The sequence below is a fragment of the Aulostomus chinensis genome, chromosome 13 (assembly GCF_037954235.1).
Source record: "Aulostomus chinensis isolate RoL2024-O1b breed Wild chromosome 13, RoL_Achi_v1.0, whole genome shotgun sequence".
Lineage (NCBI taxonomy): Eukaryota > Metazoa > Chordata > Actinopteri > Syngnathiformes > Aulostomidae > Aulostomus > Aulostomus chinensis.
Genome location: NC_141332.1, coordinates 15585128 through 15604650, shown reverse-complemented (window position 1 = coordinate 15604650; position 19523 = coordinate 15585128). Strand labels below are relative to the sequence as shown.

The 19523-nt window shown below is 44.9% G+C and overlaps 2 protein-coding genes and 1 pseudogene across 19 annotated transcripts in view; all 3 read right to left on the bottom strand.

The window, feature by feature from the left end:
* Nucleotides 1–19523, bottom strand: part of LOC147251089 (protocadherin gamma-C5-like) — a 279342-nt gene that overhangs the window by 31104 nt on the left and 228715 nt on the right. The window contains exon 1 of one of the 18 annotated variants that reach the window (XM_086221567.1): nucleotides 16799–19418. The exons of 16 other annotated variants lie outside the window; for them this stretch is intronic. In XM_086221567.1, the coding sequence (XP_086077693.1) occupies nucleotides 16799–19183 (2385 nt within the window). In that variant the 5' untranslated portion in view covers nucleotides 19184–19418. Of the gene's footprint in view, nucleotides 1–16798; nucleotides 19419–19523 lie in introns of those variants that run through there. One more of the 18 variants, XM_086221575.1, reaches the window with a different exon arrangement.
* On the bottom strand, nucleotides 464–3133 carry LOC147251137 (protocadherin gamma-C5 pseudogene; annotated as a pseudogene).
* On the bottom strand, nucleotides 3473–6400 carry LOC147251136 (protocadherin gamma-C5-like). Its single transcript, XM_086222646.1, has 2 exons — nucleotides 3815–6400; nucleotides 3473–3636 (listed from the first exon to the last, which is right to left on the bottom strand). The coding sequence occupies exons 1-2, from the start codon at nucleotides 6272–6274 to the stop codon at nucleotides 3520–3522; spliced, it is 2577 nt and encodes an 858-aa protein (XP_086078772.1). The 5' UTR covers nucleotides 6275–6400; the 3' UTR covers nucleotides 3473–3519.

Sequence of the window (19523 nt, the reverse complement as noted above, 5' to 3'; positions counted from 1 at the left end):
AGCAAATAAATGAATAATACTTCATAGGCTCCAAAACTTGTAATTTAATGAAGAGTCGATCTTTACCTCATAATACATAAATCCTTGGATACAAAAAAGACCGTTGTAGAGTTATTAATATGGTTTTTGTATAATATTAAAGAATAAACAGTCGATCAGCACATCTCTTGCGACAGGCGCTTTTGCTGCTCCTGTCGCTGTCCACTGTAGTGGTGCTGAAATGTTTCTACTGTACGTGATGATGAATTCAGTTGGATTTTCATACATTATGTGATGCGTTTGCATAAATGTTCTGATACCTTGTGATGGTAGATGAAAGAAAAAGTGAAAAATGAAAAGAAAAACACACTGATCACGAGATACAGCATATTCTGGTTTTATGTTTTGTTTTGTTTAACAGTTAATATCACAGCACGCTGCTTAGCGCAGCAATGCATTGATTAAACGTTAATTTGCTCTTGAGTACAAAGTAAAATCAGCTCACCTGCTGGCTCTCAAAGGTCCAGGTGCTGTCGGGTAAAGACGCATCCAGGACACTGATCACCTCCTTAAAGTCAGTGGTGCTGCTGGGCTTAATCAAGGTGAAATCACTGTACTCGGACATTGGAGACATGCAGGACCTGAAGGACTGACTCTGAGACAACATGTCTCCTCCCAGGACCTCCACGTACTTTATAGGTCCATCCGTGTTGAGCTGAATCTGCAGGTTTCTGTTGGGGTTCTTGTAATCGTCACAGTCTGAGCGTCTGGTGCAGCAGCTGCCGCTGCTCCTGCTGCTCCTGATGCATTTAACCGCTAAGATGAGAAACGTCAGCAGGGACAGCACGGACACCGAGGCCAGAGACAGAATCAAATACAGAGTGATTCTGCCGGTTTTCTTACTGGGCTCGGACGCTTTCTGACGCAGGTCCAGGATGGGCTCGTGGAGAGCGTCCTCCAGCAGGATGGACACCGCCACGGTGACGGACTGGACCGGTTCCCCGTCGTCCCGGACCTCTATGAGCAGCCTCTGAGAGGAGTCGTCCTGCTCGGACACAGCGCGTTTAGTCCTCACCTCGCCGGTGTAGCGATTGACCGTGAACAGAGACGCGTCTGTGGCCTCCGCCAGTTTGTAGGAGATCCAGGCGTTGTGGCCCGAGTCGGCGTCCACCGCCGTCACCTTGGTAACCAGGTGACCCGCTTTAGCGGAGCGGGGCATCCTCTGGTGAGAGAGGGAGCCCAGAGCAGCGGAGGACGGGTAGATAACAGCGGGGGCGTTGTCGTTCTGGTCCAGGATGAAAACATGGACAGTAGCGTTGCTGCTGAGGGACGGAGAGCCCTGGTCCTTCGCCTGAACCTGAATCTGAAACACTTTCAGCTTCTCATAGTCAAACGAGTGCATGCTGTAGATGCTGCCGTTGTCTGAGTTAATGTAGACATAAGACGACACGGACACGTCCTGCACTCTGGAGTCCAGGATTGAGTAAGAGACTTTGGCGTTCTCACCAAAATCCAGATCAGAGGCTGAGACTGAGTACAGTATAGAGCCTGGTACTCCGTTCTCTTTTAAGTAGACATTATAGGAGCGCTGAGAGAACACAGGAGGGTTGTCGTTCACGTCAGTGATGCTGACAGGAATCATTTTCTTACTGGACAGAGGAGGAGAGCCGGAATCAGTGGCTGTTACCTCAATATCATACTGGGACACACTCTCTCGGTCTAGAGCTCCACTGGTGACCAGCGCATAGTTTTGAGAAAACGAGGATTTTAGTGCAAACGGAGAACCTTTGGGAAGCTGTAATGATATTTTACCATTTTCACCGGAGTCAAGGTCCCGAGCGCTGAGCAAAGCCACTACTGTGTTATTTGGAGAGTCCTCGCGAACTGGTTTGGGGTGAGAGGTGAGTATTATTTCCGGGGCATTATCGTTAACGTCTAAAACTTCGACATGCACAGTACAATGTCCCTCCATTCTCGGATTACCTTTATCTTTTGCACTGATATCTAACTCATAATTTGCTGCTGATTCGAAGTCCAGTTTACCTTTCAAGAGTACTGTACCTGATTCATGATCAATGGTAAAAAGAGAGAGGATGCTCTCTGGTGTATGAGCTCCAAAGAAGTATTCTATTTCACTGTTTTGACCATCGTCGATGTCGGTCGCTTTTGTTTGAACGATTATTGCTCCTTCCTCGGCGTTTTCAGCGACAGAGACTTTATACAATGTTTTGTCAAACGTTGGGACATTATCGTTAATGTCAAGGACGGTGATGGATATTTGAGAAGTCCCGGACCTCACGGGGCTCCCTCCGTCTAGAGCTGTCAGTAAAAGCTTGTGAACAGACTTCTTTTCTCTATCTAAAACCTTTGCTAAAACTAATTCAGGAACTTTTCTTCCACCGGCGACTTCTTTAATTCTGATATTAAAACAATCGTCTTTACTGAGAGTGTATGACTTCAGTGAATTGCTGCCAACGTCTGGGTCGATGGCGCTTTCTAACGGAAAACGAACGCCAACACTCGTAGATTCCGCGATTTCCAATGTGACATCGTTTGATGGGAAGCTGGGTGCATTATCATTCATGTCTTGTATTTCTACCTCAACTCGGAATAGTTGCAGAGGGTCCTCAATTACAACCTGCAGAGGCAGCACACAGCTGGCGCTTTGTCCACATAAAGCCTCTCTGTCTATTCTGTCATTCACCAGCAGCTCGCCCTTCCCCGCATCCACGCTGAAATACTGCTTACCAGCCTCAGAGGCGACACGCAGCTTACGATCAAAAATCTCTGATAGTCCCAAACCCAGATCTTTGGCGAGATTTCCTACCACAGAACCTTGTTTGAGCTCCTCCGGGATGCTGTACCGAGTCTGTCCGTTTATTGTACTCCACAAGAGGAAGAAATGATGCCACCACAGCGCCTGCCACCTCCAGTCTCTGTATCCTATTGTCTTTGTCATCCTTGGTCCGCTACAACACAGTTATTCCAGTAGACGTAATGTAGAGCTCGATGATGAAATCCGCCATCGCAGGTGTTAATCCACTCGAAACTATCCAGCTTTTACCGAGCATCGTTGAATAGTTTTAAATAAATGTATATTAGATATGATAACAGACGAGCCCATTCCGCCCTTTCGCTCTCTCCCAGCTCTGTGGCTGTGTTCGAGCGACGAAGCTGCATGGGGGCAGGGACTAGATTCCTTTGTACAGTTCGGAATCCTATTGGTGCGCAGCATCCATCTCTACTATCCAATGAGACTCAAACTAGTCAAGACTCTCTTAAAGCCGCAGCATCAGGTCGGTTTGTGCCTTTCTACTTTAACCTAGATGACTTGGTGTCATCATGTAGAGTATCAAATACAACAAAGTCAGCGTGACACTAAAATATAGCTTAACTGGAAGACATAAAATGTACTGCATCGAAGAGATAAGATGAAATGTAGTTAAATATTTTCAAAATTTAATCCATGCATTCATGTATTCGACAACATTTCACTAAAGATGAACCGCTCGTGAGACAAAACTCACCCGTTCAAACAATTCAATCACATTCATCACTGCATTCCTCCAACAGTCCCTGTCCACCTGCGCGGTGCTGAATCTTCCCACGAACGATCGTGTGAGACTCATTGCTGGAATCCAACAAGTATTTGCTCCCCTATACACCGACATATCTCTGTGTAGTTACGTAATTCCTTCATTCAAATGATGTATAGACAGTCAGATAGATAGATAGATCGCTAGACAGATAGATGGAAGGATGAAATGCAGACGTAAGCAAACAAAACTGATGATGCTTGGACTAGTATATGAAATAAAAGTCCGCTTGTGCTCACCTGCTGGCTCTCAAAGGTCCAGGTGCTGTCGGGTAAAGACGCATCCAGGACACTGATCACCTCCTTAAAGTCAGTGGTGCTGCTGGGCTTAATCAAGGTGAAATCACTGTACTCGGACATTGGAGACATGCAGGACCTGAAGGACTGACTCTGAGACAACATGTCTCCTCCCAGGACCTCCACGTACTTTATAGGTCCATCCGTGTTGAGCTGAATCTGCAGGTTTCTGTTGGGGTTCTTGTAATCGTCACAGTCTGAGCGTCTGGTGCAGCAGCTGCCGCTGCTCCTGCTGCTCCTGATGCATTTAACCGCTAAGATGAGAAACGTCAGCAGGGACAGCACGGACACCGAGGCCAGAGACAGAATCAAATACAGAGTGATTCTGCCGGTTTTCTTACTGGGCTCGGACGCTTTCTGACGCAGGTCCAGGATGGGCTCGTGGAGAGCGTCCTCCAGCAGGATGGACACCGCCACGGTGGCGGACTGGACCGGTTCTCCGTCGTCCCGGACCTCTATGAGCAGCCTCTGAGAGGAGTCGTCCTGCTCGGACACAGCGCGTTTAGTCCTCACCTCGCCGGTGTAGCGATTGACCGTGAACAGAGACGCGTCTGTGGCCTCCGCCAGTTTGTAGGAGATCCAGGCGTTGTGGCCCGAGTCGGCGTCCACCGCCGTCACCTTGGTAACCAGGTGACCCGCTTTAGCGGAGCGGGGCATCCTCTGGTGAGAGAGGGAGCCCAGAGTAGCGGAGGACGGGTAGATAACAGCGGGGGCGTTGTCGTTCTGGTCCAGGATGAAAACATGGACAGTAGCGTTGCTGCTGAGGGACGGAGAGCCCTGGTCCTTCGCCTGAACCTGAATCTGAAACACTTTCAGCTTCTCATAGTCAAACGAGTGCATGCTGTAGATGCTGCCGTTTTCTGAGTTAATGTAGACATAAGACGACACGGACACGTCCTGCACTCTGGAGTCCAGGACGGAGTAAGAGACTTTGGCGTTCTCAGCTGCATCAGGATCCGTTGCAGTCACTGAGCACAAAATCTTTCCAGGAGCATGATTTTCTTGAACATAAACGACATAAGAAGGCAGGGAGAAAACTGGTGGGTTGTCATTTACATCTAATATCTCAACGAGTATTATTTTTTCACTTGACAGAGGAGGTTTTCCACAGTCAGTCGCTCTAATCGTGACACTATAGTGGTCGTTTTTCTCACGATCAAGTGGCCCGTTCGTTACTAAAGCATAATGATTAGAGACTGACGGATTTAACTTGAAGGGAGATTTGGAGGACAAAGACAGAATAACTCTACCATTGTCACCTGAGTCCGGGTCTCTCGCACTTATGAGAGCAATAACTGTTCCAATGGCCGAATCCTCTGGGACAGGAGTCGTTAAAGAGGTTACGAATATTTCTGGAGTATTGTCGTTAACGTCTACTATTTTAATTTCAACTCCACAGTGTCCATCCATTTTAGGGTTACCTTTGTCTTTTGCGGTGATGTCGAATCTAAGCAAAGAGTTGGTTTCATGGTCCAAACCTCCTTTGATGACAACAGCACCAGTAGAGGGCTCAATGTCAAATAATGATAAAATCACATCTGGCGTTTGCTCGGCGAAAAAATATTCAATTTCTCCGTTCAGCCCTTCATCTGCATCTGTAGCTTTAACGTGCAGTATTTCAGTCCCAGGTGTTGCTTTTTCACTGACATTAGCCTCGTATATCTGTCGCTCAAACTGCGGCGCATTATCATTATTGTCGAGTACGATAACAGTGATTTCTGATGTCCCTGAACGCACCGGATCGCCTCCATCTACAGCGGTCAGGATGAGATTGTGTACAGGCAGTTTTTCACGATCAAGAGGTTTTTCAAGCACCAGTTCGGGTATTTTCCTTCCGTCCTTGAGATTTTTAACTGTCAATTTGAAGTTGTCATTTTTGCTTATGAGATAAGAGCGTATAGAATTCGGACCTGCATCAGGATCCTGTGCACTTTCTAAAGGAAATCGCGCACCCGGATTGACTAGCTCTGCAATTTTCACCACTTTCTCTTTGGAGAGAAAACTTGGAGGATTATCGTTTGTGTCGAGTATTTCAATCTCGACCCTGTGCAGCTGTAATGGGTTATCTATGACCAGCTCTAGAGGCAGCAAACATGTCGGTCTTTGTTCACACAGTTCCTCCCTGTCTATCCTATCAGTCACCACCAGTTCTCCCTTCCCCAGGTCCACACTGAAATACTGCTTTCCGGATTCCGAGGTTATTCGTAACTTACGTCGGTGCAGCTCAGATACAATCAACCCCAGATCTTTGGCGAGATTTCCTACCACAGAGCCTCGTTTCAGCTCCTCTGGGATGCTGTAGCGGGTCTGGCCGTCTATTGTACTCCACAAGAGGAAGAAATGATGCCACCACAAAAGCACCTGACATGCAGGCAATCTTTTCCTCATTATTCCTCGTTCCATTTACGCAATATCCTCTCAACGCATTCCCAAAACCTCCACCGACGAAGGATAGACCGTAGATCTATAATCCAATATAGGTACGTCCTCACATACGCCAGTCATGCTTTGTGTCTGCATATGCACCCCTCCCCTCCACAGCGCAACACTGTCGTGGTGAGGACGAAGCTATCAGGCAAGAGAGTGGATCTCTTTGTACAGCTCCGAATGTCATTGGCGGAGAGGGTTGACCCATTTCCACCAATCACTGCAGCAGAGAACGTCTACTGAACAGTGACGTATCAGCGTCATCATCAGAACATACGTCCTGATTGTTATGATATTTAATAGACCGTCAAGATACTCAATATGATCTAAACATAATTAGACACTGAATATGATCGAGACGTTTACTACTCTCTATCACCGTTCGTGGTTTTTATATGAAGTCTATAATGTTTTTTTAAATTACATTCTGCATAATTTATCAATGAACGATGATGTAGCTGTGGATGACTACGCACAGTGGATATATACACTGAACGTCTGTTCATTGAATGATCATGAATGCTTTACTCTAATGCATCTCTCCTCTTGCCTGTCTGTACCTGTATGCAGGCATCCTCTGGCATGCTTCTGTTGATAACAAGGCTCTTCGTTGCCTTCATGTGGCCAAAGAAAGCTAGTGCAGCCTGCTGTCTTCACTCCTGACGGCTCTGCATGAGCCTCAGAGGATTAATGTCAACAGCTGACGTAAAATACCCGTATGGAGGTCTGTAGAGCAAACGGGAGAGGAGGGGGAGCTCTGAGGGTGTTTACTCCCGTTCTGCTTCTCCCTATAAAACAACTTTTAATTTTACATCAGAATATGACGAAATGTGAGCCAGAACTACACCTACATTAAAAACGTTTGGCTCTATAAATCGTTTCATTGACGCATCATTATCAAACAATGTCTCCGGGCTGGCAGCACAATTGCACACCCGCATTGAACGTGAGGACGAAGCACAAAATGGGCAAATGATTACTCCAAATATTTATGCAATACATTCCAAATCATTGTAATTAATATGGTAAATACAAAGTGTTTGCAACAATGATGTGCTTTAACAGAGGTGAGCGACAGAGGGAGATGTAGAGAGGCAGAGTGAGAGCGAGGGAGGGGGTGAGCGCTGGAGCTGATTTCAGCACCATCCTTGTGGACAGCGCCACACAGGCGGCCAACTGCTGCCGCTGCAGGCTGCCGGAGAGGCGGCCAGCCTCCCTGGTTCCCGCAGACACACAGACAACACCACACCAAGGCTCTCAGACGTTTCCCTTCCTGTTCCGCAACATGGGACAAGCATAGCAATGCAGCATGCAAGAGGCTCGCCTAATAAAGATTTTAACACGTGAACAAACATAATCAGAGCGGAATTAAAATGTACGTGAACACACAGATGATTTAATGAGTCTTGAGATGCACTTCACAGTTCTGACGTTGCTAATATATCAAATATATGTTTAATTTTTTCATGCATTCATCCATTCATTCATCTATTTGCTGTCCCATTTCTCATCACAGTGTACAGGAGTCAGCCCCCCTCCCCCTTTTTCACCACCCACACTGAATTACGCATGTATGTTTCCCACAGCAGGCTCACCTGCACAGCACATTCAAACTGACTGCTCCAACACAAAAGTGCTGAGTGATGAATGCTGCTTTACGTCTTCTCCTCAAATATTCATTGCTCAAAATTAAAAAAAAACATGATCAATAATTATATTCGTCAGTAAAAACCCATGTGTGAAATATATCAAAGTTATAAAAGTGATCACCTGAATACTTTGAGAGTGTTTCTTTTTTCCTGAGGAAAGACCTTTCGATGTATGTGGATTTAATTGTTTGATATGTGCCCCCCCCCCATTTTGTGATATTCTTACTTTATTGTTATGAATGACAATAAAACACAATCAAGTACATCAATACCACACCTTAAAACTTAAAAAGGAGAGAACATTGGATAGATATTTTTTGACAATATTTATGTGATTTATCCTGACCGTCATTGCTTTTCAATGTCTGCATTGGGTTTGCTGACTGGAGATGTAGGAATTATCTGGCACCAGTTACTTCGACAGTTGGAGCTCCCTGCTAATGCTTTCTTTAAACCATCTAAGCCTGTTATGAGGGAGAGTTTTCCAATTTAACGTCTCATTCAATTCAAAGTCATTGGCAAAAACAAGGGTACACGTACAAAGACCTGCACGTTAATCCAACAAGACTATTCTCAAACAGAAGCTACAGACTTGTACTCTAATCGGTGACAAAAAAAGAAGTTGTTACTGTAAAAGTTGTATAGATTTTAAATGACGTCCATGTAATGTTGAGAGTCAAAAAAGGCAAGCTGCATCATATTTTTGGTCATCAAACCACTTGCAGGGGAAGGTATGTTGTGGTAGATGTGTTGAGACACGTGAACAGATGTGTCCCTTGAAGAGGAAAATCTGATTACCAGTCTGGCTCCTGGCCAATTAATGTTGTTTGACTGTTGTTTGCTGCTGAAGTTTGAGTTGGAATTGTGTTTCTGTAGGGTGAGCATGATGTTCAGGTGTCATTGTATCGGTGATGTGAGCTGTAGAATCATGGGATTTTTTTTCTCTCATGTACGTGTAGAACATGTGAGCAAAAACAGACAAAAAAACTCTCTTACCTTGTGTGGCGAGCGAGGATTTAACAGGAATCAGGAAGGAAACCAGAACAGGACCAGGCAGCAAGGGAGGACATGAAAGAGAAGAATAAAGACACAAAGGATGCTGATTAGACTGGTGGTCAGAATACAGGGTCTGGCTTTGGGAAGTAGAACACCCAACATACTTACCGTGTGGCTCAGAACAAAAACGTGTGAGATCAGATATAAGAACATGTTATGATTGACCTGTTCACTGAAATAAGTGTGTGTGTGTGTGTGTGTATGTGCGTGCCTGTGTACCATGAAAGTTTACCAGCTATGAGTTATTTCACTTCAATTCCTGCCACCATTTAGTACGTTAATCGACAAATCTGAAAGTCCATCAGCACAAAGTATGAAGGCTGTAAAGAGTATTCAGCTCTGTAATCTTCAAAGGGTACCGATTACGAATGTACTGAAATAATAACCCAACCAGAGGTTCAGACAACAGGGTATTTACCATGACCTTAAGGAATAATATAAAAAGTAAACCAAACAAGCAGCTGTACTCCGACTTAAATCTGAAACTAACACACATAATTAAGAAATGAGGAATACTCCCACAACATTGGCTGGTGGGTGTAAAAAAATGTAACTTTTAGGCAAACTCAAAGGATGATATAATTTCAAATAATGCTGCTTAATGGTTTTATTGTTTCGACCACACAACGTGCTAACTGTATTATTCTGTGGATAATTATATGTTGCCTCAACAAACATTTGTAGAATGATTTCAAAGAATCTCATCCTAATTTTAGGGAGAACATTCTAGGAATAAATTAAGTCTTTCCACTGAAAACATGACCACAGCTTTGCTCATTACAAAAAACAAAAAACAAAAGTCTAGTTGTGATGATGACATACAAAATCTCTGAGTGAGAAAGAAAATGAATAAATGAGACAAACTATTTGTTTTCCCATGTTTATATGACAGCTGATATAGATATTTGATGATGAACAAGAAAAGAATATCAATACTTAATACAAAGAAAAACACTTTGATTTACCCAGAGGACATCATGCCATGGCTTTAGAAATGATTATCAAGAGTGAACACAAATAGTTGATGATAAATGTCATGAAATAGAAACAGGAAACACTAAACCACGCGAACACGATGATCTCTGAGAAAGGTGGAGATCCTGCGATCATCACCAGTGTTCTTAATTCGACCAAAACACAGCTCTGCCGCACCAAGCCACTACCCTTAAAGCAACAGCAGGGGGCCTGGAGGCGATGGCCAGAGACGTGCTCATGTCTTATTAATGACATTCTGAGCACCATGTGTTTGTCTCTACTGATGTGAATGATGGTCTTTGAGAATGTACATTCAAAACAAAGCATGAAAATAATGCGCGGTCATCTCAATGATATAGAGATTTATCTTTCCAAAACACGGCACGGCTAATATGCAAGAGTAAACCAGGATAGAACAAAGGGAACAAAAAGGCTGTTGTTTACATACAACATAGACAAATATTATATTTTAAAAAATCTGTTTATCTATGCTCCTCATTATTCAATACAAGTGTCATGCACAAATTCACTGTAACAGGGAAAAGCAAAACAACCAGGGCAGCACAGATCAGTGCAAATATAGCAAGCAGCCATGATCACGTCTCCTCTTTCTCCATCACCATTAATCCAGGTCTGAGGATGCTGCTGCACCTCTTTGTGGTAAATAGGGGTGTCTCTTGTCCTCTACATGCAGGGGGCCATGACAAACCACAGGCAGCCTCTGCTGCTGCCCCCCTGTGAATCAGTGAAAATGGTACAATCCTGCCAGTGAGTCAGCTTGTTGCTATGGTAACACACTGAACCTCTTGCTTGCATCCCACCCTGTTTCCTACAAGCTGGCAAAGGTGGCCAGGATGAAAAAAAAAAAGCTACACGAAAGAAAAAGAACATAAACGAAAGGAAGAAAGATGGCATTCAGACGAGCATGCAGCACTATGAAGATATGATGTCCCTCAGAGGAAAAGCACATACATACGGACGGAGGGGTTAGGGTCAGGAAAGTGGCGACATTTCTTCATGTTATAAACATGGTGATCTACAAAGAAATGAAATGACACCATATGGTGTTTGATGGGCTTTTTATAGACAAAACTGAGTGTCCTACATTGAGCACTCTTTCTCGCCCTTTCTCTCAGTGTCTTTCTCTCTCTCTGCAGCAGAATGGTGCAGCTGGAGAGGGGGAGGGGAGGGATGCAGAAAATGAGATCAGGAGGAAAAAGGAAGACTGTTGGAAACCAAGAATCACTGCTGCACAACACACAGACCATCCAGTTTTGGCAGATGACACAACACTAATAATACAAAATGGACAAATATAGCATCATTTCAGTTTCTCAATGATGATTCAGTAGAACATGAATGCGCGTTTGGATGTAAGCCATGAAATTTTTTTAAAGAATATCCTACACAATGTAAATATATTATAATATTACAATATTATGCTGTGCAATCACTCTTTCAGGCACGGATCTGACACTCATCTGAAATACGCTGAGGTTGTAAGCATAACACGATTTGACAGCTTGAATGAAAACACACATAAACTCCTGCTCTTTCAGAAGATATTTCAGGAGCCTCTTTACGATGTCTATCTGAGTCTAAGTAGACACAACTTTACCATTGCCCCATATTTCACTGCTCGAGGTAATCCCTTGTGTAATCCCTTCCAGAGAAGCAACCAGTGTTCCACACATCCAACACTGAGACACCAGCACACATCCTGAAGACCAAATCCCAATTTAGCAAACATATGTCTACTTGCCCTGACTTGAAGCAGGTAAAGGTACAGTTAATCTGCCCCACTGTATGTGTGTGCTGTTCTTTATTCTGTAAAGATTTCTCAAACAACAACAGATAACAGCAGCAAACTCTGCTCAAAATTTTTACTTTTTAATCTTTCTAACCATCAAATATATCCAAGGCCGAAAAAAGGGGCTGTCAATGAATTTATCCTCTCTACATATTTGACCAATGAACAAATAAATGGTTTCATGTGAGTATCATGTGCAGTATGTCTGCTCTGTGAGAAGAAAGTCACGCCAGAGATCACAGATATCTGGGAACTCTTGTAAAAAAAAAAAAAATAAAATGCAGCCTTAAAGGAACGTTAACCACATGCCCAAACACAGCACTGTACAGTGATGAACCCCATCACAAAAGACACAAACACATGCAGGCACACAGCTGTTCACCAGACAGCTCAGTCAGAGAGGAAAGACACTTGGATGAGAGTTTGGGCCTGTGGGAACCTGGAGCTTCTGCACATGATTATAGTTTTGTGGTCAGTAGCAACAACAGACTGGGAACTAAGGCTTTCTATGGAACCCAAAATGGCTGACAAAGGCTCCACAGAAGGTTAAAGCCAGAGAAGAGAGGGGAAAAAAAAAACCACAACAACAATCTGCCCTACATATGTGAAACAGGCTGAACCATTTAACTGCTTTCAGAGAGGTTTCTGTGAGCTTTGACCCTGAGGGAGACAGTGTCATCAAAAGAATTTATGATGCACAGTAAAAACTTTCTAACAAACTTGAGAAAATGAGACATAATGGTTTTAAAGACAGTTCAAGCAGGTAAAGCAGGCACAGATGTGGGCTAATAACAATGATATACAGCTTCCAGCGGATATGAGGGTGAACACAATTAACCCAAGGTTTTGCCTTGTAGTTTCTCAGCTTTAAAATTTGGCGCACACACACACACACACACACATACGCCCTCGACATCCTGCAGAGTTCACTGTGCACACATAGCCCCTACCACCACCAGAGCAAAAGACCGGGAACACAAGTTGATCCTGAGAAAACAAAAGTCAGCAACACATTACAAAGGACTTTTCAAATAATCCCGATCAAGCTGTGTGTTTAAATTCAGCTGTATGTATCATCAGAACTACAGGACAACTTCTTTTCAGCAGTAGCCTCTATTTTCCTCAGCACACACGCTGTTTCACTTACACTTATCTTTCAGAAAACAATCTTCAATTTTACCACACAAGAGGAAAAAAAGCAATATTTGCACAAGTACTTTTATCTGATGTATCTCCATCTTCACAGGAAGAGCCTCTGGAAGGAAGTAGTAAATCTAGTCTGCCTCTGTGCAGCTCTCATCAGCAGTCGAGAGATGTGATGCAGATGAAAACATGAATCGCTCAGACTGCTGCAACTTTAAAGATGGCTGGATTTCAACACACTGTGGCCAAGTAAAACACATGCAGCCTCTGTCCTCATTTATGAAACCCCCTTTTTATTTGTTATATAACCAGTGTAGGTCTTGCCACCCACGCCTTCTTCCATTACTTTATATTTTACGTGAAATATTCCACTCATGCTGGCAACACAAAGTACAGGCGCTAACGACAGCATTTCATCTCTGCTTTACACCTAAGCCTTCATTAATCATCTGTTTCAGCAAGACAAAGACGGCTGCAGATCAAAATGGCTGCCCTGCATCTCTACCACAAAGTCTGCACAGGGAGACTGTGCTGGTTACCACGTGCCTCCTCCCCTCCCCCACCGCCTCTGTCTCCTCTCCATCACACTGCTTTCCTCCACAGTGCTCAATCCCTCCAGCTCTTGTAGTGACTGATCCCTCCTCTTCCTTTACCACATTAAAAAGTTCTTAGTCCAATTAATACGATTGTATCCCTCTTTATATTCTTAAAGGAACTGCCCTTCTTATGTGATGAGGATGGAGCTTGCATCTATTGCTGTTATTTTTACCCATGCACAGCCCAATGCCTATGTTCCAGAGGGAAGTAGGTCACTGAAAAAAGTAGTGCACTGCATGGTTGAGTGTGTGTATGTGAGAGTAGTTATTGGCAATGCTTTATGAAGCCCTATTTCACAAGAGCTTGGATTGTTCTCTGATTCATCGCAGAAGAACACAAAATGATTTCAGCAATGTAAATATTGGTGAGAAAATATTTGAACATGTTAATCATGTAATCACAAATGTTATTGTTAATATGAAGGAACACACAAAGCCACAACATGGTTGCTGACCATTTGGCAAAGAAGTTCAAAGCAAACCTTGAGTCCAGTACCAGAGCTGTATGACAACTGGCTGAATAGAACTGGACAATGAAAGCACAAAACAAAAATAGAGAACAAATGGTCTGAGTAAGAATAAAGGGGCTGACCTCACCTCCACAAGTATATTCTCTGAATCTGTGTTATGCCTTGGCACTGTCCTGGTGTGGTCAACACTCAGAGTGCTCTGACTGAAGGGTCGAGAGCACTTCATGTCACTCTTCCGGGAGTCAGTGGTTCCGTAAACCTCATAACTGAAGGCCTGCTTCAAGGTACCAGTGCCACCCACGTCTGCGTAAAGAGGTGGGTAATATGGAATAACAGGAAGATTTGCACCAGATTTGAAGAAGAGGTGCTCTCGTCTCCACCTGTAGATCTTGACGGAGATGATAACCACTAAACAGGTGATGAAGAGGAAGGAGACCACAGCCAAAGCCAGCACCAAGTAAAAAGTCAGGTTGTCATTGTACTCCTTGTCCTGGCTCAAGTCCGTGAACTCTGACAGCACTTCAGGGAAGCTGTCCGCCACCACCACGTTAACAACCACTGTAGCTGAACGAGAGGGCTGCCCATTGTCCTCCACTATGACACTCAGTCTTTGTTTCACAGCGTCTTTATCAGTCACTTGGCGGATGGTTCGGATCTCTCCGTTCTGTGAGCCCACTTCAAACAGCGCCCTGTCTGTGGCTTTCTGCAGTTTATAGGACAGCCAGGCGTTCTGGCCAGAGTCCACATCAACAGCCACCACTTTAGTCACCAGGTAGCCCACATCTGCTGACCGAGGCACCATCTCAGCCACCAGAGAGCCTCCGGTCTGGACCGGGTACAGGATCTGAGGGGGGTTGTCGTTCTGGTCCTGGATCAGGACTTTCACGGTCACGTTGCTACTGAGAGGAGGCGAGCCTCCGTCCTGCGCTTTGACCCGGATGTGGAACTCTTTTGTTTGCTCGTAGTCGAAAGAGCGCACAGCAAGAATCTCTCCACTCTCTGCATTCACTGAGAAGTAAGTTGAGGCTGACATCCCACTCAACTGACCATCTTCAAGGAAATAGGAAACACGCGCATTGTTGCCAGAGTCCTTGTCACTGGCTTTGACAGTCAGAAGTGACATGCCAGGTACATTGTTCTCTGTTATGGAAGCAGAAAAAAATGGTAGCGGGAACTCAGGGGCGTGGTCATTAATGTCAGATATTTTTAAATTAATAGTCTTGTTTGCAGAATGTGGTGGGGAACCTTCATCCATTGCTGTTACTGTTATATTATATTCTGGCATTGTTTCCCGATCCAAAACGTCATCAGATACCAAACTATAAAAATTCATTGAAGATGATTTTATTTTGAAAGGTAAATCTGGGCTGATAAAACACTTCACCTGGCCGTTTTTACCAGAGTCGAGATCTTTAATATTGAGCATGGCTATTACCGTATCCGGGGGCGAATCCTCGGGGATGGGATTGGAGAGGGAGATGATGCTTATGACTGGGGCGTTATCATTTATATCTGTCACCTCGATCAGCACCTTACACGTGTCTGTCAACCCTCCTTTATCTGTGGCCTCCACATCAATTTCATACTGTTTAATTTTTTCGTAATTTAACTCGCCTGTCAGGGTCATTTCACCAGTATGAGCGTCAACAGTGAACATAGATGATGCAGCATCAGTATTCTGAGAGAATGAATACACGATCTCTCCATTTGTTCCCTTATCAGCATCCGTGGCAGTGACCCTTAAAATAACGGAGCCCCCTGACGCGTTTTCAGGAGCACTGACTCTGTAAAGAGACTGGCTGAACGCAGGCGCATTGTCATTAGCATCCACTACAATAACGTTAATTTTGATGGAGCTTGATTTCGGTGGATCACCGCCATCATACGCTGTTAGTGTCAGTTTGTGTTCTTCTTGATTTTCTCTGTCTAATAAATTCTGCAGAATCATTTCAGCGTATTTGGTTCCGTCTGGGCGAGTTAATATATTCAATTTAAAATGCTCGGTGGGACTGAGTTTATACGTTTGGAGCGTGTTCAACCCAACGTCTGGATCTTTGGCGCTGTCGAGAGAAAATCGAGCACCTTTAACAGCCGATTCACTGATTTCCAATCTCATCTCCCTCTTGGAAAACACCGGCGCGTTATCATTAACATCAAGAATTTCAACATCTACGCGATGCAGCTCCATAGGGTTATTCAGGATGATCTGAAAATGCAAAGAGCAGGGAGACACTTGTCCGCACCGCTCCTCTCTGTCTATCCTCTCCTTGATTATTAGAGTTCCTTTATCTAAATTGAGGCCGATGTACTCACTGCTGTCCTCTGTAAATATTCTGGCTCGCCCAGATTTCAGACGGTTAACATCCAAACCCAAATCTTGAATAATATTCCCGACAATGGAGCCCGTCGCCATCTCCTCGGGTATAGAGTAACGGACATGACCGTCGGACACGTCTGCGACACAAATGCAGAGGAAAAACAGCTTCCATCGGAACAAAGAAAAACCACCCATCATGGCAAAATACTTTCAAAATCTAAACGGGGAAAACCGTTGAAAAAATGACCAAATGTCTTCGCCCTTATTTCATTCCTGGTGCATCTTTGTACAACTGCGAAAGAAACAGAGCTCAAATACGCAGAGAGAAGAAGGAGGACTCTCCCTCTAAAAGTCCCTTCTATTTTCCTCACACTAACCAACAGCGGCACTTAGCGGTGCGTAACGAAGTCACAACAATTCCCTGCACAACACAATGAATGACTACAAATCCTAAAGACAGTGAGAACATAAACATAATTCTAACCTCCAGAGGAGAGTCAGGCTCGTCCAGGATGCTCTTTTCAGTCTGCATCCGCTGCATCGTCCCTGTAGAACCGGGCTCCATTATCAGCACGTTCTGACTACCGGCTCTGCCCAACTTACAGTCACTCTTCCTGGAGTCGGTGGTCCTGCACACCTCGTAATTGTACACGTGTTGGAGGGTCCCTGTCCCCAAAGTGTCTGAGTACCGTGGAGGATAATATGGAATGACGGGGAGGCTGGAGTGATACAGGATGCGAGACTGCCTCCACCTGTAGATCTTGACGGAGATGATAACCACTAAACAGGTGATGAAGAGGAAGGAGACCACAGCCAAAGCCAGCACCAAGTAAAAAGTCAGGTTGTCATTGTACTCCTTGTCCTGGCTCAAGTCCGTGAACTCTGACAGCACTTCAGGGAAGCTGTCCGCCACCGCCACGTTAACAACCACTGTAGCTGAACGAGAGGGCTGCCCGTTGTCCTCCACTATGACACTCAGTCTTTGTTTCACAGCGTCTTTATCAGTCACTTGGCGGATGGTTCGGATCTCTCCGTTCTGTGAGCCCACTTCAAACAGCGCCCTGTCTGTGGCTTTCTGCAGTTTATAGGACAGCCAGGCGTTCTGGCCAGAGTCCACATCAACAGCCACCACTTTAGTCACCAGGTAGCCCACATCTGCTGACCGAGGCACCATCTCAGCCACCAGAGAGCCTCCGGTCTGGACCGGGTACAGGACCTGAGGGGGGTTATCGTTCTGGTCCTGGATCAGGACTTTCACCGTCACGTTGCTGCTGAGAGGAGGCGAGCCTCCGTCCTGCGCTTTGACCCGGAAGTGGAAATCTTTGATTTGCTCGTAGTCAAAAGAGCGCACTGCGTGGATGACTCCACTATCAGCACTGACGGACACGTACGAGGAGACCGGCACTCCGTTAACAGAGGAGTCCTCCAGGATGTAAGAAACACGAGCGTTCTGGTTCCAGTCAGCGTCTCTGGCTTTCACCGTGAATATAGAGAGACCTGGTGTGTTGTTCTCTACAATGGAGGCCTCATAGGAGCTCCTCTCAAAGACAGGCGCGTTGTCGTTGACGTCTGAGATGTGTAAGGTGAGAGTGACGCTGCTGGAGAGGGAGGGCACTCCCTCATCAGAGCAGCTCACGCTGATGTTGTACTCGGAGGCTCGCTCCCGGTCTAAATCACCGTCTGTCACTAAACTGTAGAAATTGTTGGATGTGGACTTCATCACAAAAGGAATATTATTATCCATAGAGCATTGCACCAGACCGTTTTCACCGGAATCTGCATCCTGAATATTAATCATCGTTATCACAGTACCGGATTGAGAATCTTCTGATATCACGTTAGACTTTGACATGATGTGAATATCAGGCTTATTGTCATTCATGTCTATGACGTCAACAATCACTTTACAGGAGTCAGCCAATCCCCCATCATCACTTGCGCGGATGCTTATTTGAAATGATCGAGCTTTTTCATAGTCGACTTTTCCTTTCAGTCGCACCTCACCATTCTCCTCATTCACTTCGAACAACCCTCGAGCATGATCTAAAATACTTGAAACTGAATACGTTACTCTACCGTTAGAGCCATGATCTGCATCTGTTGCAGTCACTGTCACTACGACTGTTCCTACCGGTGCATTTTCTTTAATAGAGGCTTTATAAACAGGCTGCGTGAAAACAGGAGCATTATCATTAGCGTCGAGGACAGTGATGATGATCTGCATGGTTCCCGTCATCTGGGGCTCTCCTCCATCTACCGCCGTCAGAACTAACGACAAATGCTCATCTCGTTCTCTGTCGAGAGGTTTCTCTAAAATCATCTCCACGTTTTTTGATCCATCTGCCTGATCGTGCAGTTTCAAAACAAAATTATCCGTGGGTTCGAGTTTATATGTGTGCAGTCCATTTAAGCCTACGTCATGATCAACAGCGCGATCTAACATGAATTTAGCTCCCGTGAGAGCGGATTCACTGATTTTGAATCTGACGTCGTTCTTTTCGAAGGATGGAGGGTTGTCGTTCACGTCTGTGATCTCGATCGTCACACTGTAAAACTCCATCGGATTCTCCAATATGATCTGGAAATGTAAAGCGCAGGGCGTCGTTTCTCCACACAGCGCCTCTCTGTCTATCCTGTCTTTGATGAGGAGGACTCCTCGGTCGTTGTTCAGCTCGATGTATTCGTTGCTGTCTGTGGTAAAAATGCGAGCTTTACCAGTTTTTAATCGTTTTACGTCCAAGCCGAAATCTTTAGCCATATTGCCAACGAGAGAGCCCTTTGGCATCTCCTCAGGAATCGAGTAGCTGACCTGTCCATGCACAGAGCTGAGACAGAGGACCGGGAGAAACAATAGTACTTGCCCTCTCATTGTTCTCTCCAGCGTTATCCCGCAGTCAACCGCCTTTAAATTCCACAATTTAAAAAATCCACACCGGTGTAAATAATATTCCCAACAAGCATGAGGTGACACGGTCCTGTATCTCCGGTAAAATCCGGACGTGTGTTGCCTCTTTTCCTTTCTCTAAAAAACAGACACGATGGGAGGTTCAACGAGTCTGCGGTAAATCAGTTACAAACTGGCCAACAGCGGCGCTCTGAGTCCATAAAATAAAACTACATATGAAATATGCAAAACACAGTGAATAACCAGGCTCACCGAGAGCAAAGCAAAGAACCTTTCTAAGTGGGGTACTTTTGATGAAAAAAAA